This window comes from Polistes dominula, unplaced genomic scaffold (genome assembly GCF_049000335.1).
Source record: "Polistes dominula isolate Pdom_NZ unplaced genomic scaffold, Pdom_raw_medaka contig_20, whole genome shotgun sequence".
NCBI classification, from domain to species: domain Eukaryota; kingdom Metazoa; phylum Arthropoda; class Insecta; order Hymenoptera; family Vespidae; genus Polistes; species Polistes dominula.
The window spans coordinates 860,888-881,649 of NW_028301147.1; the positions used below are offsets into that span (position 1 = coordinate 860,888).

General features: G+C 38.1%; 1 protein-coding gene across 1 annotated transcript; it reads right to left on the bottom strand.

Moving 5' to 3' along the window:
* Window positions 1-293: 293 nt before the first annotated feature.
* wg (Wnt family member 1 wingless) lies at window positions 294-12,122 on the bottom strand. The gene is given in 5 exon segments (XM_015323048.2): window positions 294-462; window positions 465-981; window positions 1,409-1,683; window positions 7,091-7,341; window positions 9,740-12,122. Coding segments are annotated over 5 exon segments (1,179 nt in total). The 5' UTR covers window positions 9,844-12,122; the 3' UTR covers window positions 294-430.
* Between the last annotated feature and the right edge of the window lie 8,640 nt (window positions 12,123-20,762).

The following is a 20,762-nucleotide window of genomic DNA, read 5'->3' on the forward strand; positions in this document are numbered from 1 at the left end:
TTGACACTACGATAAATCTCGCGGCCATTTGGAGTCAGTCTTTATAGGATATATCGCAATAAATATATATATATATATATATATGTATATATATATATAATTTTTAGATCGTGTCGCGTAATACTGAGGAGGAAGGCGTGAAGAGGACGAAGAGGATAAAAAAAAAAAGAATTAAAACTCTATCGACATGTCCTTCCCTGAAGGAAGGAAAATTGTTCCTTTGTTCGAAGAAGGTGAAAAAAAAAATGGGAAGTAACAGAACAGCTAAAAAATAATAAATGAACATTTCTCTCTCTCTCTCTATCTTTCTTGCGAGATTATTCGTCGTTCTAGCGTTTCAACACGGAAATTGACAATTTATGACAACCTAACAGGACAGGAAGTAGAAGAGAAGGAGGAGGAGGAGAAGGGACTGGTGGAAATAGTTCCTCTACAAACACGTGTGTATAGTTTTCTTTTCCAGCAATGTTGGCACTTGACTTCGCAACACCAATGAAATATGCACGAGCATCTTTCCATCATCATAACTTCCTGTGTCAAGAAACCTCTTCCGCAACACATGAGGTCGCAACCATCAACACCGATGCTGGAATCGTTGCATTGTCTTCCTTGCGTACCGAGAATCCCAAGTTTAGGATTTTTCTCGCAAAATGGTGGAGATATGTCCATGTAAACGAGATCTTCCGGTTCCGGTGGCTTGTGTTCTGGATTGTACGGTTTCAATTTGAAATTGTAACGATTACGACGTCCCTGTCCTTCACGATGAACAGAATTACTTGCAGAGTTGGTAACAATGGCGTTACTGTTGTCCCTTGCACGATCAGAATTGCTGACCATTACTCGAGATGCTCCGTCAAAACGATCCTTCAAATGGTCACCTACCACACGGAAATTTGGTAATCTCATCCAACATGTTTTGACAGCGCAAGATCCTGACATACCGTGGCACTTGCATTCTTGTCGCATCTGTGAATAAACGTGCTGCAACAGAACGAACAACAACCCTCGAGCTATCTCTCTTTTTTTTTTTTTTTTCAATGCTGGGTTATCGCGATGCATTCCATGGCGGCTCAACAAAAAGGATATTGCGATAATCGAATATAATGAAGGGAATATGGTGCCGGTGCGGGTGAGCAAAGTCGGCATTGAAAGGACTCGAATTAAACGTTGAATGGATATTATAAGAGTTTTCGATAAGAACGGTAAAACGTTAAGTAAATTTCACAGCTCTTATGATAATTGTAAAATCATTGAAAATACAAATAAATGTCAATTAAGTTAATTCGCGGAAGTGAATGTGAATATTTAATATGAATAGGGAATGATTATTGTATTAATGACAAATATCCCATATCAAGTGATATCATCAGTATAAATTGTATAATCTGTAATTATAAAATAAACTTACGACTCTGCCAGCTTCGTTGTTATGAAGGTTCATCTTCTCACGTAGATTTCGTCCACGTTCACCGGTATCGACAAATTCACGAGCAAATTTCATCCCGTATCCGATGTTGTCCGAACAACCACCCCATTCCCAATCTCGGGCGGCCGAGGGTGCACGGGATTGGTGGGTATAATCGCAAGAACATGACTGGATGCTACCCTCGCTGCATGCCCTTGATATGCTGTGTGTAACAGCTGCGCTCATGATGGCGTAAATGAAGGCGGTCTCTCGGCATCCTGAGAATTCATCCAAAATCTAACGAAATTTCTTTATATGGATAGTTTTTAAAGAAAAAAAAAAAAAAACAAAAAAAAAAAGAAAAAGAAGAAGAAGAAGAAGAAGAAGAAGAAGAAAAGGTAGACAAAACTTTAGCCGGTGGTTTTAGTCGCGTGGGAGTCGCGAGCACCGACGTTGTTGGCGAACGTCTCAATTCCCCGTAGGGGACTACCTGCACGAGAAGGGCCCCAACGCAGGTGGAAGGAGAACAGTCAAGGAAGAAATGAAGGTAAGAAAGAGAAGAGAAAAGAAGAGGTAACGCGACCTTTACCCTGAGTGGGCTGACCCTCGAGCACCTCGACCTTATCTGCATAAGATACAAGCACCTGTTGCCAACGTAAAAGAGTGCCGGCACCTTTGTGCCGGTGAAGATGTCTTCAAAGACTGAGTGAGAGAGATGAGAGATTTTTTCTTTTTTTTTTATTCTCAATAGGTGGCCCAATGAACGGACGGACGGACGGACGGACGGACGGACGATCTACCAAATCGTTCGATCTAAGAAGGATCATGGCGAATTATTGAAAATTACACCGAAACGCGTAAACGAGTTTTTTTCGGCTCCAATCTTGCGAATAATAATAGACAGAATAATGACGAGAATATCTTCTTTTTTTTTTTTTTTTTTGATAAAAAAATTTCATCTTTTGTGAACAATCTTGATAGGATTATTATTTAAATAAATTAATTATTATTTATTTAAATTTATTTTAATATTCATGGAAACGGTTTTAGATTATTATTATTATTATTATTATTATTCTCTCATATGTTTCGAGTTGTATTTTTTTTTATTTAAAATTTTATTGTTTCTATTATTATTTTTTTTTAATATAATAATTATTATATTATTAAAAATTTTCTTGTATTATTAATTGAATTGTCAAATTTTTGAAACCACATTCGTAGGGTTTTTATAGAAGAAGAAGAAGAAGAAGAAGAAGAAGAAGAAATTGAAAAATAAGACATCAATAATTTCCCAAATCGAATTGTGGGTATTCGAATGTCAAGGTTCATTAGAACAACCACCAGTATACAAAAAAGTTGAAAAAAAAAATAAAAACCAAATGATATAAAGAAGAAATGATTTATCTCTAATACAATTCTAAAGTAAGAGACATGAACAACCAATGGTGAAAAGCATTCCTATTTTTTTTTTTGTTCCACTCATTATGTTTGGAACGATGGGATGCTACTTGTTTAAAAGAATCATCCCCCCCGTGTATAAAAGATTTACGTCCTTGTAAAATGTTACCGGAATGAATTTCGAGAGAAGGGAGCGATAGTCAAACGTATCCCTTTAAATTTGATTTGTTCCAGATATTATATCGTCATCTAAGGACTACCGTGACGACGACCATCATCAGAAGATAACCAAGTGAAAAACGTTTTCATTTCTATTTTAACACTGCTGAAAACGAATATATCACTGCAAATGGTTTAAAAGATAACAAAAAAAAAAAATGTGTGGCTTTTCGTGTCGTTGAGAATAAATGAAAAAAAAAGGCAGATGATGATTCTGGTCAGAGTATTTTTTTTTTTTTTTCATGTGTGTGTGATGACGTCTATTGAAAATCTTTCAACAAAACAGAACAAAAATTCCCCCTAAGACAAGAGATAAGTCATCAAGTTAGAAAAATAACTTAGTTAGACTTGGTAATATTTGTTCGAGAACTTAAATGTCGATTGTACTAATCCGTGTGTTTTTAAAAAAAAAAAAAGAAAAAAGGAAATCTTATCGATGGTTAACAATTCAAACGTTGAAGAAGATTAAAGTACGAAAGAATGAGATCACCTTGTAGAATATGACGATCGCGATTCGAGGAATTACCTGCCTAGGTCATCACCGAAAGTTTTATACTCAAGAGACGCGTGTCCTTGCAAGAGTGAGTGAGTAAGAAAGAAAGAGAGAGAGAGAGAGAGAATGAGAAAGAGTTTTACGGTTTTCAAACAACCGGATGACGGTGATAAAGTCTACTCGGAAAGGCGAGAAATTGTTATCGGTTTGCTCCAAAGAACCGTAAGAAGTAAAAAAAAAAGAATCGGCTTATGAGAAAAGAAAAGAAAAGAAAAGGAAGGGAAGGGAAGGGAAGGGAAAGGAAAGGAAAGGAAAGGGCGAGAACATTTGCTTCGATGATTCCAAGAGTTAATAAAACGTTTTGTTTACGTATGACAACTTGGTGTCACGGTGAGTGCACAATTTTTCTTGTAATGTACAATAAACATTAAATGGTAAAATGAAGAGATGAATGTTTTTTTTTTGTTATCAGAATTGTTCAAACAAAACTTCACGCTTCAATTTCATTTCATTTTTTTGTTTACAAATAACTAAACGGTACTTAGGTATTATTAATGCAACTGCAGCAAAAATTCCGCTGATGCACCAATCTACCACCTTAAATTGTTGCGATAAATCATAAAAAAAACTTTATTTAAAATTAAAACACTGTCAAGGTTCGAAACATTTTATTTATTATATAAAAAGTAGTCACACAATCGGATTTCGATGGAAAATGGGCCGATATAGAATTTAACATAGATTCAAAATAGTTTATATTTGTTTTCATGTGATACTGTCTCCATAACCCTGACGAAATCCTGACAAAACCCTGACGCAACCCTGACGAAACTCTGATAGTTACTGTGTGCAAACAACAAGGTTGTTTTATGTGAACAACAAGATTGCTTTTTATTAGCGCATTAGCGGAATTTTTGCTGCGATACCATGGCGTTAATACGTAAGTACCAAAAAAAAAAAAAAAACCATTTAAAAATAAAATTAATTTGATAATAGATGTACAACTTTGCTACTTTCAATTTTTCTATAAGAAATCTGTAAAAAAAAAAAAAAAAAAAAAAAATAGCAAAAGCAAAGTTGTACACCTAAAATAACCTGTGATTTGTTTCGAAGTGTTCTTTGTTTTTTTTTTTTTTTAAGACACACGTGTAAAACACATCATCATAAGATTTATGTCAGTGCAAGCAAGGATATCACACACACACACACAAGAAAAAAAAACACGACAATTATGTCTCATCCAGCATATTAAAAGAATTAGGGGCTTTTTCTTGGCTTGAAGGAGATACGTCGCCCAACCAACAAAAAAAAAAAATAAAAAAAGACTCCAGGACACGTTCCCTTTCGGAAAACGATTTAACGGATATCGGTGTCGGGAGGGCTTACCGAGCGATTAAATTTTCTCTTTCTCTATCTCTCACTTACTCGTGTGAAGAAGAAAGAAAGAAAGAAAGAAAGAAAGAAAGAAGAAGAGAAAAAAGGGCCGAGGGAAGAGGAGGCAAGTTGAGAGGACCCAACCAATGCGGTAGGTGCCTCTTGGCGGCTGTATGATTACAGGCTACGAACGCACTCACTACCAACTATAATATCGAGTACAAACTCGTTCAAAAGTATCAAGATTTCATTCTTTCTCATACACACACACACACATGCATACACACACACATATATAAACACAAATAAAGATACGTAGCGTAATCCGGAAATGGCCGTTTAGTTTAGTCCCGATTATTCGCGAACTACCAAAAGATCCAGTTTTCGAAAGGTCCCCCTCCCCTCTTCTAGCCTCCTTTCCTCCCCTCCCCTCTCCTCCCTCCCGACTACTTTCATTTGGTCTCCCTTTTTAAAAACCAAGTCTCGAAATACGAAATGAGCGCGAACATAAGCGCGGATCTGCTGTTGACGATAGCGATCTGGCGCTTTCCCCTTGTTCACGTTGAGATCTAATCTAAAAGATTCGTTCGAGGACAAAGAGAGAAAAGAAGCGAAAATAAAAATAGGAATAAAAAGAGAGAGAGAGAGAGAGAGAGAGAGAAACTGGTCCGTGTTCGCACGAAGCAACAACAACAACGTTGACAACGTTGACGATGAAGCTGACTATGGTCTAAGGGTGAAAGGTTGAAGGCCTTCGCAAAAAGTGGGCGTGTTCAACAACAGAAAAAGGATGATAAGTTTTGTCCACTCTTAACGAAACACAAAAACCGTTTTTACTTTTTTCTCTTTTTTTTTTTTTTTTTTACGTGCCCTGATGATGGTTTCCTACCATTTCACTAGTTGAAATAGTTGTTACCTGCAACTATGTTGAAACTAACTTCGATATCTAATCAAGATTTGAATAATAGTAGTTAAGAAGAATGAAAGTATGGTCAAAATGAGAATGTTGAATGAGAAAGAGATAGAAGATGAAGGAAGAAGAAGGCACGAGTGTAGTAGAAGGTGAAAAAAAAAGTGAGAGAGACAGAGAGAGAGAGAGAGATATGCGCGGGGGGTCGAAAGAGGCGTGCCCTTAGTCCGAAGGCCCGGGGCACGTGCCCTCTCTCGCCGGGCCAGATGTATGTTTTGCAACCTGATAATGGACCTTCTCGTACCAGTTTCTGGCTCCCCTGCGGCTCTTTTAGATCTCGTCGAGGCGATTGTAAGCCGAGCTTTTTCGCTCGAGCCGCTCCCACCCCATTATGTCGAATGTCCCCATATGGCCACTTAGTAAAACTAAAAGAAGCATGCGAATGAAATAAAAAAAAAAAAAAATGTAAAATAAAAAGAAGAAAGAGAGAGAGAGAGAGAGAGAGAGAAGAAAATATATATGTATATTAGATGGAAAGTAAAGTAGGGGAACGATAGAAAGAGATGGGAATACTAATCGCGACGAATGACACCATGAAACCCTTTTTTTTTTTTTTTTTTATTAAGAAACAAGAACACCATGGAAATAATAAGTGAGATATCATAGTACTTAATAAGTATCTTTTACACCTACAAAACACACGCGTTGCAACATTGTTTTCAAAGAGATGAAAACCCAATTGGAGAGATTGGAAATGAGGATGAAGGTGTGTTGTAAAAGGGCTTTTTTTTTGGAATAGAAGGTGTATGATGATATACCTTTTTGTTCTTTCTATTAAGTGTATACTTTCGATTCATTTGTTTTTTATTTGTCCCTTTTTTTGATTTGTTCTCATTGGGAAGCACGCGAACCCAGTACCTATCCCTATACTCTCTTTCTCTCTCTCTCTCTATCTCTATCTCTATCTCTTTCTCTCTATCTGCACGAAACTCGTCTTCTGTAAATCTCTATCGGGAATACCGGTTGTCAGAGACGAACGCACGGACAATGGACGGTTTTTTGGAACGTGGAACGAGTCCACCTTATGGTCCGTTATATACCTGCCGTTTTATCACGAATCATGATTCCAAAACGAAAGTTCCTTTTCAATGTCTAAGAAGAAGAAGAAGAAGAAGAAGTAGAAGTTTTTCCCTTGAGTCCTCGAGACTATAAGAAAAAGAAGAAGAAGAAGAAGAAGAAGAAGAAGAAAGAGAAAAGAAAAAAGGGGTGAGTAAAAAAGAATTCTTACCTCGATCGACAATCTTGCCGAATAAATTTTTCCCTCGTAGAAAGTTCTTGGTTGAACAATTCCAACGACGATTACGAAATTGATATTGACATTCGTTTATTGCCTGATTGGCACCCCTTGCCACTGCCATTAAAACACCTGGATTTTCTCTTACCAGACGTCTCTGCTTTCTCCTCAAGGTCGCGTAAATTGTCGGATCCATATGAAGCGACGGTAAGAAATTATTTGGCTCTCCCGCTTTTGCAATTCCCCTGAAATTAAATTTTTATTTATTTTATAATAATTAATTTATTTTTATGTATATATATAATAATATTTAATAATGTTTCATTTTGTTTTGTTGTATAATTATATAATTTTATATATATAAAGAAAACCAATTTATCAAAGGCCCAAAAATCAATTAGAAACTTATTTTAACTAACATTAATTACCAAATAATTTCAATTTAACAATCAACACTATTTCTCCTACTCTCTTTCACTCAAAATTTGCCTATCCTTTTCTATACTTCGTAATAGTAGAATTGATTAGGTCAACGTCTTAAAAAAAGGATTTCTTTCCAAAAAAAAAAAAGGGTGACAGAAAAGGAAGACAAAACTTGTATTAAAACACACAAAGATCAACAAAGGGAATGAGAAACCCTTTAAAGAAGTTTGATTTATTCTACAGATCTCGACCGATCGGAATGTCTTTTTTCGTAACAAACGATGATAAACAATCAAGGGTGGAGGGGGGTGAGTGGGAATAAATGTCAAAGGGGGTTGTTGGTAGGATACACGTTTATTCTTCGAACGTTTTTTCTCGTTAATTCTTCTCATTCGTTAAGATCGTTCGAGCCGACACTAGGCGAAAATGTAACCAGGGTGGGAAGGGGGTTACTTAATTCGCGAAGAGAAAAGAAAGAAGAGTGGGGGATTGAAGAGAGAGAGAGAGAAAGAGAGTAGGATTAGGAAGGTTGAAAGAACAAAACTGGTTCAACAGTTTCATCGGTGAATTCATACGTGTGCTCACTAAACTATGTGAAGGGAGACACACGTGAGTATTTATTTAGGTACATTGGTGTATGCATATGTGCGTGTGTGTATATATATGTAACTCGATTACATATATATGTAGAGAATTACTACACGGTTATATAAAAGGTAGGTCGTCGTCGTCGTCGTCGTCGTCGTCGTCGTCGTCTGCGAAAAAGAATTCGGCGTCTCGATCGATGGAGGAGCATCGTCGTCTCGCAGAAAAACGATCCGACTGAGAAGAGATGCTGCTGGGCAACCCCCTACCCACCTCTCACCACCCCCCTCGAGCGCGCGCCTGTTTCATCCTCCGTGGGAAAAGGAATACGACTCGTAAGATTGAAAGTGAAAATAAAAAAAAAAAACATCGGTTTTTGAAGTTTTAAGATTGGAGTAACGCGAGATGAGATGCAGATCTTTTGGTTATACTTCGTCGTCGTCGTCGTCGTCGTCGTCTTGTTGTAAACGGTTGAAGTAAGCGCGTGTCCGGACGTAACCCTCATATACTAACCCCCCACCCCACCCCACCCCACCCCCTAAACATCAATTCGAAATAGCTCGAGCGTACAGGGATCCAGTCACTCGTCGTACGGTATAATAAACAGCTAATCACGGTTCTCAAATCTTCTCTTTCTCTCTCTCTCTCTCTCTGTCTAAGCGACGTTTTTCTTTATCCTGTCAACAGGGTTTCGGCCCAAACTCAAGAACTTTCTCTCCTTCTTTATCTTGAAATTCAACTGGAGTAAGTAAAGCGCGAGGTATTAGACTCGCGGAGAGACGAGCTCATCTTGCGAGCCGACATTTACTCATGGTAAATAAATCGAGAGAATAGTGCAAACAACCAACCACTCTGACAAAGACAACGTACGGATTTTCTTTTTTTTTTTTGTCGACTTCTTCCCACCCCCCACTGTACCCCCCACATCCCCTCCCTCACCCTCCCCCGTCCCTCCCCTCTTTCTCCCACAAAAATCATCGACTCGAGTTTAAAGTAGACCGACTTCGACCTTTTCCTATGTTTCTCTTTCCATCTTTCTTTCTCTTTCTCAACACTGGTGTGTATGGTGTGCATGCTACCTGTTATACACCGAAACCTGATTCTCTCGATGGTTCTATATCTAACCGTGGCTGAGAAGAACGATAAATCGAGTTCGCTTAGTGGCTACAGGTTCGCGGCGTCGAAAGATAAATCGAGACTAGGAAATTTATAATATCGTATTATAAACATACGAAGACGAGCGGTTAATGGTAAACGTACGATTATCGCACGTTCAATGTGAGGATTAACTGGAATAACTCGTTTCAAATAAGATCGATATAAAGATAAAGAAAATTTTGATATTTATATATGTCAACTCGTTAGCGACGGGATCTTAATTTCGTTCGACCACCAACGATGATCAATTAATTATACGTAGGTTAACATCAGCCGTTTCGAAAAAAAATCGTCGTTGGTGTTTCGAATTCGAATAATAAAAAGAAAAAAGAAAAAAGGCAAACGAGAGACATGCTAATTAATATTTGATAGGAATACGCGTTGATTCCGTTCCGTTGACGAAAAAGAAAGAAAGAAAGAAAGAAAGAAAAAAATGACATTGGTAAAATAATAAATTTGTCCTGTGTAACAACTCACCACCACGTAGAGCCCCTTCCGCGATGTTTGTTTCTAGCAATTTCGGCGAGGACCAGCTCGTTGGTCGCGAAGCCGATGGCAGCGAGTAGAATCCAGTGTTTCATGATGAGTCAACTATCTCCTTGAAAAACCGTCGAATCCGGCTAAATATCGTGCTAACACCAACAAATGTATCTCGAAAATTTGTTATACGTAATAAATACGCTGATAGGACACCGTTCACCAAACTTGTCGATCAACACCGTCCATTCAACATAACACCGTGTCCTTCGTGAGATTTTGCATTAGAAGAAAAACACGCTCGTCAACTCTAGTGTATTTTCCTTTTCTGTTTAATCGTTATATTATCGTCGTAGGTTGATCAGAAGAGAAAGGCAAGAGACTCGTAATGCGTTCGGTAGAGTCCAGCGTGACCGACTGCGGAAGGGTCCGAGGATCGGTCGGCTCGGGGCAGGGAAACTCACCCTCCGGGCCCTTCCTTAGAGGGGTGGGTGTCGTTGCGCGGCACACCGATGCTTCCGAAGAGTCGAATGGTCCAATGGTGGGGGAGGCGAGAATTCTCTACCTGGCACCCTCTATATTCTACTACTCTATCTCGCACCTCTTGACCTTCTCCCTCTCCCTTTCCCTTTTTTATTTTCTTTCTCTTTCAAAATCGAAAGGGTGGCGAGCTTTGAATTCTCGCGCCTACGAACCGAAGGCCCCACCACGTTCTCGAAGACGCCCTTATTTTGTTCTACCACGAGCCACGGGGGTACCGGAATTAATATCCCGAAGAAGAAAGTTAGAAGAATCGTCTGCAAGACCAATTCCCTTCGACGGACAAGTATAGGCCTCGGCTAGCCGACTGCACACGCGCTCCTCCGAGCGTGGAGGAGCCGATTTCTCCTCCTCCTTCTCACCTCCCACCTCCTTCGTAGCTTCCTCTTCGTCCTCGTGAAGACGGAAAGAGAGAGAGAGAAAGAAAGAGAAAGAGAGAAACATCTCCCCTTCCATCGAATCGGTGAGGCCCTCGAGAGAGAGAGACCCCCCCCAGACCGATCGAATCTCGGCCCGCCTCTCTCGCTCTCTTTCTCTCGCTACCGTTCTCCTCCCTCTCTCTCGAAGGAACTGCCTTCCTCCCTCTCCCCGCCCCTCTATTCCAACAACAGATTTTCTAGTTTGAGTAAAGCAATCCTAAGAATGCACCCCCCCCCTAACCCATGCAACAATTGACAAAGGCCCAATATTTAATGTGACGCAATTTTTCTTTCGATTGTCATTTGTTAATACAAAAAAATAATACGCCACATTTGAAATATTTCGGATGTTAAATATATCTGGAATGTCGGTTGGAAGTGACGTGTTCAGTAAAAGACGAGAAGAAGAAAATCCCTGCATCGGTGAGCAAACGCGAGCACGTGGTCTTTGGGGGAAGCACCGTTGGTGGGCGGTTCGGTCCCCGCCACTAGGCCACGCCCCTCTCCTTTTACCCCTACTCTTCGGACAAGGCAAGCAAGGAACTCGTGGCCACCGGGTTCTCTCTTTCCCACTTTTATTTCTTTCCTGGCGCTCAACCGCCGCTGGTGCACGCGTGCCTCTCTCTCTCTTTCTCTCTCTCTATCTCTCGCATTCTAGCTCATGTTAATTTTTTTATCGATAAAATAGTATTTGTCGTCTAAGAAAATAAAATGGAGGAGTTAAACAACGATGAGAAATTTTTTGTCTCAACAGGACATTCGTACGGTTAAAGAAGAAAGAAATAAATTTGTACCCTCTTAACATCCTTTTGCGTTTTCTTGACAGCTGACGATGGGGAAGTAAACAATGTCGAAATTTTTCCAAACAGGATCACGCTAGCTAGCTAGCTAGCTAGCTAACTCGTACAGTCAAAGGTAAGAAGAAGAATAAGAAGATGATGATGATGATGATGAAGAAACAGAGGACACATGCGTGCGCCAGAGAAATGGTCGCTTGTCCGTCGTTTCTCTGGCGCGAGCTCACAACTAATTTCGCGCAATGACTCCAATTACGTTTTTACAACGTCGCATCTACTCGTTTTAAAAGTCCGTCGTCCCGATCCAACGGAGGTAAGCAAGCAAGCAAGCAAGCAAGCAGTTTATCGTCGGCAAGCAAAATCCAAGCCAATTACATTTGGAATGCCCGTCCACGAAGAAGGTGCACACCATCACCGAACTGAACCAAACGCTTATGCTCTTTTGCTTGAGAGAACAAGGAGGATACAAGAAACGTCTTTGCTGCTTCTTCCACGACAGACAAACTCTTGGACGGTTGAACTTTTAACAAAAATTCTCTCCCCTTTTTCCTTTTCTTTTCTTTTCTTTTCTTCTTCTTCTTCTTTCTATTCGTCTTTCTCTTTCTCTCTCTGTCTCTGTCTCTGTCACTAACTCTCTTCGCATACCTTACAATCTTATGAGAACAGAAGAAGCCTATTTTCTTATTTTTACCTGGTACTGGTTGGAATATTCTATTTACTTATTCGATATAACCAATCAACGTTAAAAAAGTCAATCGAATTGTTCACTTTTAAAACGATCGTTCGCGTCAAGGGATTTGTATTTGTAACGCTTCGCTCTTAGGTTTTCTTCTTTTTCACATATCTTACACCTACTTCAAATATTCCTTTATTATATAAATAAATGCTTATGTACACTCTCAAGGAATTATATTTCTTTTCAGAAGAAAAAAAAAAAAAAGAAAAAAAACGAATATTGTGAAAAATATGAAAATTAAATAAAAACTATCAGTGAGTGGAGTGGTGTCCTTTTTAATCGATCGAACATAAAGATTAAAATCTATCCCATAAAAGTTTGTGAGTAAATCGGGAAAAAACTATTCTACAAAAAGTGTTGAGAATATTTCTCATCTTATTTTACATCTACCTGTGATATTTACACTTTCATAAATACTTTGGAGAAAAATTTAGTAAGATCATATATAGAAAAAAAAAAAAAAAAAAAAAAAAACAAGAAATAGAATGATATTATTTTTCTGATATTTTTGATGAAAAGGTGTGAACTAGAAAAAAGAAAACCCTGATCAATAATCGTCCATTGTAGAAAAAAAAAATATCCCCCGGAAAAAAATTTGACACCCTTATGAGATATTTACACAACCATAAATATATATATATATATATATATATATATATATATATATATATATATATATATCTACCTGTAAAAAAATCACAAAATAGAAAAAATCAATACATTCATCTTGTTATTCTTTTTTTATTCAATAGAAAAGGAGATTAAGAAATATCTAATATAAAAAAACGACAAACCCAATAAATTATAACACGTACTAACAATAAATATAATATTTCTCAAAATTTTACATCAATCTGAAATATTTATTTTGTAATAAATATTTGAAATTTTTTTTCACAAAAATTCACGTAAAAGATCATATAAACAGTGATTATACTAAAAATACAAGGAATAGAAGAACATTGACGAATAACCAATCATAAAACTCAAAAAAAAATAAAAAAATACAACAAAAATTCAGCTAATGCGCCAATAAAGAGCAACCTTGTTGTTTGCACACAGCAACCGTCAGGGTGGCGTCAGGGTTTCGTCAGGGTTTCGTCAGGGTTATGACGACAGCATCAGGTGAAAACAAATATAAACTGTTTTAAATCTATGGTAAATTCTATATCGGCCCATTTTCCACCGAAATCCGATTGACTACTTTTTATAAGTAAAAGAATCTTTTGAATTTTGAATGTGTTTTGATATTAAATAAAGTTTTTTTTTTTATCTATGATTTGTCGCAACAATTTAAGTTAGCTGTAAATTGGCGCATTAGGGGAACTTAATCTGCGGTGGCATTTATACTTAATTACCAAAATACCCATTGAATAATTTCTCATTGCATAAAATAATCATCCTCCCTTTTTAAATAATACGTACACGTAACACTTGCATAAAATATGTAATCTCTCGTAAAGAAACAAAAATATAATAAAACTCAACACCCAAAGACCTTGTAGGTGTTGTTAATGGAAATAAGATTAAGTAAGATCTTTATTTAAAGTAAGAGTAAAAAAAAAAAACAAAAAGAAAAATAATAATAATAATAAAAGGATCGATTATCAATCGTTTTACGTAATATATTAGATAGTTATATGTATATGTATGTAAATAAGTAATTGAGTAAATAAGTAAGTAAGTAAGTAAGTAAGTAATACTCATTGGAGACTCGTGCTGCATAAAATAACGAGTGACGATAATCGAATAGTCGCGTAGGTCGTATGTAAGCTTGGTTGTGTTACATTGTAAGAAACGAGATAGCCGAGGGCGAGGACGCGTCTATAGCAAAATTACGAACGACTTACCTTCACTACCTGGCTACTCGAGTCAACGCTTATGATAATTACCTACTTAATTGCGAACCTGTGGCTCGCGCGAGTCACAGGTGCGTATATACATATACATATACATATACTTTACAACAAACCCCTTACTTAGTTACATACATTCCTACTTACTTATTTATACATTTATTTATTTATTATTATTATTATATAGCAGTTTATATAAGGAGAGCTTGTTATTATTATTATTATTATTATTATGAAATACTTTCTAATCGATTGAACTATCATTTTTTTCTTTCTAATTGTAAGTTGATTTAAAATTTGGTTTCTAATAACTAACTAACACAAGTATTAATATATCTTTAAATAACATATCGTATTTTAACAACCGTACGAGTAAAATACACCCAATAGGTTTTGCTGGAAGGTTTTAACTATAACGTTGGTAAAAATAAAGTCGGCGGCACGTTTAAGTGCATCATCTGGCTTTTAACGTTGATGCCCTCAAAGATGACCGAACAGTAAATCATCGAGATATTTCATTCGTTTACATCTGGATCTAACGGGTGAAGCAAACCGAGAGAGAGTGAGAGAGAGAGAGAGAGAGAGTTACTCGCTAAAATAGTTTTATCGTCTATGTGATTTCAACGAATGGAAAGAAAAGGAAGTATAGGTGAAAGCACCAGTGGTTGACTGGTTAACACACTATGCATTTTTATTTAACAGTAGGTCATTGAACTTTCGACGTCATATAACAAAAGGATATTATTCTAAAAAAAAAAAATTGTGTTACATGAAAATAATAAACATGGAAAGTTAATCACTGCATCAGTAGTTGTTGACCACTAATATTACATCCAAAATTAATAAAAACAATCATTTTAATATTATTAATTTACATCAATTAGAAGAATTAAATGACGCGACTGTGGGTTTCATCCTAAAAAATAAAAGAAATCAGAAGCCCAAGTGAATTTAGGATTGCATGAGAAGTGTAAAGTAGTCGAATAAGATAACGTCGTTGGTGGTGAATGAAAGAGGACAACAGTAGTAGTAAGAATAGCAATAATAATAATAATAATAATTATAGTAATAGTAGTAGTATTAGTAGTAGTAGTAGTAGTGTGAGAGTATTTATTTGGTGTAGCCGTGCGCCACGCATAGTGGTGGACAAAATATAGGTACGGGGTGGTCCGGTCGAGTTTGCGGTGGCCCGCAGGCCGCAACTTCATTTACACCTATTCACAGCCCCCTCGGTTCCAGAGAGCCGCGCGGCTTTTAGATTTACGAGCTACTCCTCCAGCCATTTCTCCCTACTCTTGTTCCCTTTCTTTCTAGGACGCCTCCGCGTTTCTTCGCGGACATTAGAACGCTTCTCCGGACAGAAATCTCTCCTTTCTAATTGGCTATTCAGTAGGAGAACACTAGAGAAAGAGAGAACGAAGAAATGGGTGCCAGAAGAGGAGGGAGGAAGTGGTGGTGATGGTAGCTACGAAGGTGTGCTGTACCCCACCCTAACCCCATCTTGTTCAACTTCATTGCGATTGTATCTTTTAAAAAAAAAAAAAAAAAGTAATGAGGGTGAGAAAAGGGGTAAGAAAATTTCTTATTGTAGGATTGGATCCTAAGGATTAGGTTGGTTTCACTAATACACAGTTTTGGTTCATTCTCATTCATTCACTCTCTCTTTCTCTTTTTCTCTTAGGATAGTTTAAATGACAGAACGAATAGAGCGTGAAAGAGGGTGAAATAAAAGATTTTCTTGTCTTTTTCTTTTTCTTTTTTGATTTTATTACGAGGACTAGAACGAGCTTTGGGTATTAGGATAAAAGTTTCTGGCGCGCGTCATCCTCGAATTCCGTTAATTCCTGATGAAACGTAATCGTCTGGACGTCGCACGATCTACGAGTAGCCCCCATTCGAATAGAAGAAGAACACCTACGAAGGGGATTTCTGCTGTTAAGGGGCGCGAACGTTTTAAACTACATCAAAGGATCCGCCGAAGAGAGAGAGAGAGAGAGAGAGCGAGAGCCAATTATCGTTTCCGTGAGAGCGTGCTGGCGCCGAAAACGGTAGAACGTGTAAGAGAGAGAGAGAGAGAGAGAGAGAGAGAGAGAGAGAGAGAGAGAGAGAGAGTAGAGAAGCAAGTTTTCTAAGGTTATTCTTTTCTTCAGATTTTTCTTTTTTTTTTTGTTAAAAGGATTCTTCTATTCCGACGAAAAATGAAGATGAAAAATACCGCATTATTTTTCTTAAGAACAATCTTATTATTAAGAAACTTTTGCAGATAATTTTCGAACAAAATGTCGTGGGATTATTGGAATTGAAAAAAATAAAAAAAAAAATAAAAACAAGATTATATTACCAATACCTATATGTTTACGAAAGATCGAAAGGGATAAAAAGGGATTTACTTAAGTGAAAAATCTATATATGTGACGGATATATACCTGAATCTTTTACAATAGGAGTATTAGGAAGATACGCCATTACTCTTATTGTGTAGACAAACATTTATGTATTTATTAATACACAATTGATTTTTGACAGGATTGTGTCGAATACTTGTCAACCAATGAAGCATCAGTAACGAATTATCTTAAGCAATATCATCTTAAGACAGATTACTCGATAAAAACATTTTTAAATGGATATAAATTTAAGTTGAGAAAAGAAAAGAAAAGAATAGAAAAGAAAGGAAAGGAAAAGGGTTTTTATACGAAAGGTAAGAGAGAGATTATTAATGAATTGAAATTCTTGATCAGGATTTTAAAGATGGTTGGCAAGGGAACAAGATAAAAAAAAAAAAAAAAATTTCAATGAACGGATGAACGGACGGACGTCGTATGCGATATCGAAGGAAACGATATCGTAATAACGATAATAAAAAGTAACTAATAAAAATTCGCTAAAGGGTAAGGGACGAGGTCGTTCGTTTTCTCGCGTCCCTTTTTCTTATTCTTCTTCTTCTTCTTCTTCTTCTTCTTCTTCTTCTTCTTCTTCTGCTCAACTGAGATCGCCGAAAGGATAATGGCGCAGCGTTGTACGAGGAATAACGCGCGTGCGAGAGGTCTGAGAACAGAAAGAGAGAAAGAGAAAGAGGAGTTGGAGTATCGAAAGAGAGAAAGAGAGGAGGCCTCGAGGAACATAATGTTTTCATTAGGTCGCGATCATTATCTGGCTCAACCGGGAACAAACGAGCGAATGCCACGGGGCGCATAGCGCGCACGTATTAAGACGAATGGCCAACGTCGCTCCGGTAATTAATTACGGCCTCCCCCAGTGTTACTAATATTAATTAATCCCATTCGTCCCGCGGGCTCTCCTTCTATCTCTCTCTCTCTCTCTTTGTACGAGGACGATATAGTCAGACTGGTAGGTATACACTGACATTAGGAAATTGGTCCTTTATTTCAACTAAATATTCTACCATTCAACCAACACATTAACCTAATCAACTAACAAAGTACCACCTGTTTGGAAAGATATTTTCTCATTCGTTGGCTCATCTTTTTCTATCTTTATCTTCGTATGAGTATAATATAGTCAAAATGATGGTATACTACGTTGAGGTTAGGAAATTGGTATTTTATTTCAAGAAAATAAGATTCTACTATTCATTCAACCAACACATTAATCTAATCAACTCACAAAGTATCACTTGTTTTGATCAAACTATTTTTTCAGACTTTGGTTAATCTCTTTTCTTTTATTATTATTAATTATACCGATCGCCTATTTGATCAAAACTTCATCGTAAATTTGATATCCTTCAGGATATTATTTGTTGTCAAAGATTCTAGCGGAATAAAACCACAGATCAATGTTACCAAAGTGAAGATATGAAATAGGGAAATAAAGGGAATCGTGAATCGGTGAAAACCGGTTGATAAATTTCTTTCGTATGGTTGGACATTGATCAGCTCGTGCGCTCGTACCAACCTTCTCCAATCGTCGTCGTTCCACCAAATCGGTGGGTGGAAAGGATAAAAGGTTTACGAAGAAAAGAAATATAGACGCATCAAAGACGCATTCTTGGCGTGACGCGACGCGTTAATACGTGCTCGATCGATGGATCGATCGATCGATCGATGGATGGATGGATGGATGGATGGATGGATCGATCTGCCAAGAAATGACAGATCGTCGAGAACGCCGCGGGCCTACCGATTCTCTTTTGCGAGGAAAAAAAAACGGTCGCGTGGCAAAAGGGAAGAGAAAAAGATAAACGAAACGTTGTCTTTTGTGTGCGCACGCGCGCATGTCCACGAATCCCACCCTGTCCCATGTATATGTATGTATGTATGTGTATGTGTATGTGTGTGTGTTGTTGGATAACTATTTTTATACGGGCATTTACGATTCTCCGGGTGGGCCAATCGCGACCGGAATAGCTCGTATTTTTGACATTCCTTCGATCATCGATCGATCGATCGATCGATCGTTCCATCCATCGATCGTACCAAAGCACTCTATACGCGAGCAGAAATTTAGCAAGGCTACGTCGCGTGCCTGGTCCGATACGTGACGAGCCAGCACGATCGGCTTTATCGTCTTCCCTCCTCCTCCTCCTCCTCTTCCTCCATTTCATGGTTTTCTCTCTCTCTCTTTCTCTCTCTCTCTCTCTCTCTCTCTTTTATTCCAGCAGGTCTCGCCTAACTCTCGTCGAGTATTCGATTCGCGGTTTGGGACCACCCCGTAGCGTGGAAAGGCTCGCCCTTGGTGGACTCGCATTAATAAATCGGCCCGGACGTACCGAACGTAGATCATCGCGTCGCGGGGAACCAACCCCCTCCTCCTCCTCCTCCTCCTCCTCCTCTTCCTCTTCCTCTTCTTCTTCTTCTTCTTAATTGCTCCGATTAATTAGCCACCAAGATTTCGCTAAGGTTAATGGGCGACTCGTACGTTTCGTCGCGGGCAAACTAACCGAACCAACCCAGTCGAAGTCGAGACCCAACCAGAAACAACGTGCCTTTTTAATAAGGTTGCGTTAATCACGCGACACGCGAGGCAAATTGACGTGAGTGGAGGAGGGTGGTGGTGGTGGTGGTGGTGGTGGGCCTTGAAAGATCCCAGTTTCATTCCCAGTTGAATGCGCCAATTCTCGTTTTTACCAAGGACTCGTGGCCCACGACAGTGCCGCCCACGTTGACACGCACTCTCTCAAGTAAAAAGGGGAAATAAACCCCACCCCCTACCTCCCCCCCTCCTACGTCAAGTCATTTGCCTTCGAAAATAATTTCAATAAAAATGACGAGAGTAGAAATCGAGAGAGTGTACTTTTCCTTGTTCGATGTTGCGATCGCGTGGATTTGGAACCACCCAAGATCGATCCATTAGTGCTCGACGGGACGTGCACTATCTTTCCCTCTCTTTTTGTATCATCAATATTAAAAAAAAAATATTCTTGTTTATAGGTTTGATATATTTGTAAAGGAATAAATTAAAAATCCATAGTATTTGTTTGAAATATTGACAAAAGAGTATTTTAATATTAAAATACAAAGTAGAGAACTGTGTGAAGCCTTAAGTAACATGACGAGTTGTTAACTTACGTTTGTAAGAATTCTTCGAAGCTAATTTCATCGAATTATGACGTTGCAAATGCTCACGATGGAGGTAATCGATGACTAAGTTAGCTACGTCCTCGAGAAAGTATTTTAAAATAGGAAGAAGATGTGCGTGATGATTTTTTCTTGAAGGTATTCTTCGTGCCACCTATCACGACTTGTACAACATTTTAAGCTATTAGTTTCTCTTTCTTCATTTCTTTATTTATTTATTTCTTTGGCTCGTGATGCGCCACCCATAGAAAGAAGAAGAAGAAGAAGAAGAAGAAGAAGAAGAAGAGAATAACCTTCGATGGTTCTCATAGTCTGATTCATCGTCGAATGATCGGAGCTACTAATTAACCGTCAGGATCCGGTTCCTCGCAGCTGGCAATGGAATTTATCTTTCTCTCTCTTTCTTTCTCTTACGATTGCTTTCTCTCGCATGCGAGAACGAGAGAGTTAGCTCTCAGCTCTGAGAGAAACTTGGGCAAGCTCTTTGCTTGAACCGAGCAAGTCGATGAAGTACCAAAGAAAGAAAGAGTAGAAAAAGAAAAAAAAAAGAAAAAAGAAAATATAAGTTACGTCTTATGTTAGCAATTTCACTCTATTAAGTTAAAGCAAATAAGGAAGAAACCGGAAGAAGAATAAAAAATCAATCAAGTCTTGTGTAATTTTGCGATGGTTGGAGAATAGTGTGACAGATTAAATGGATAAGATAAACTAATGGGAGAAAAATGTTAAGATCGTGAGTTAGTAAAATAGTAATAGTAATAGTAAAACGTCTAGGTACAAGGATGATAGTTTTCCGTGAAAAATGTCTCTTCTTTAAAGGTATGATCTGTAGGAATGATGGTAAGGGATTGAAATGATGTAAGTAAAAAGACAGGTAAGGTATGCCGGTGATTCTCTGGTTTTCTCAGCGGAACCTTCTTCTGCCTAAGGAAGGAGAATCAGTCGAAGTAGACGAGTAGAGAAAGATTCCTCTATCGGATGATCGATTAAGAGATAAGATCGTATAGATCGTCTTGGGTTGGTATTCTTAGAAAAGATGTCTGATGACTTGGATGTCCTCAACCATATCAGCTCAACACCAAGAAACCGCGTTACACAGTGCATTACCTTTTTCGCGAACACCTTTTCATGATTG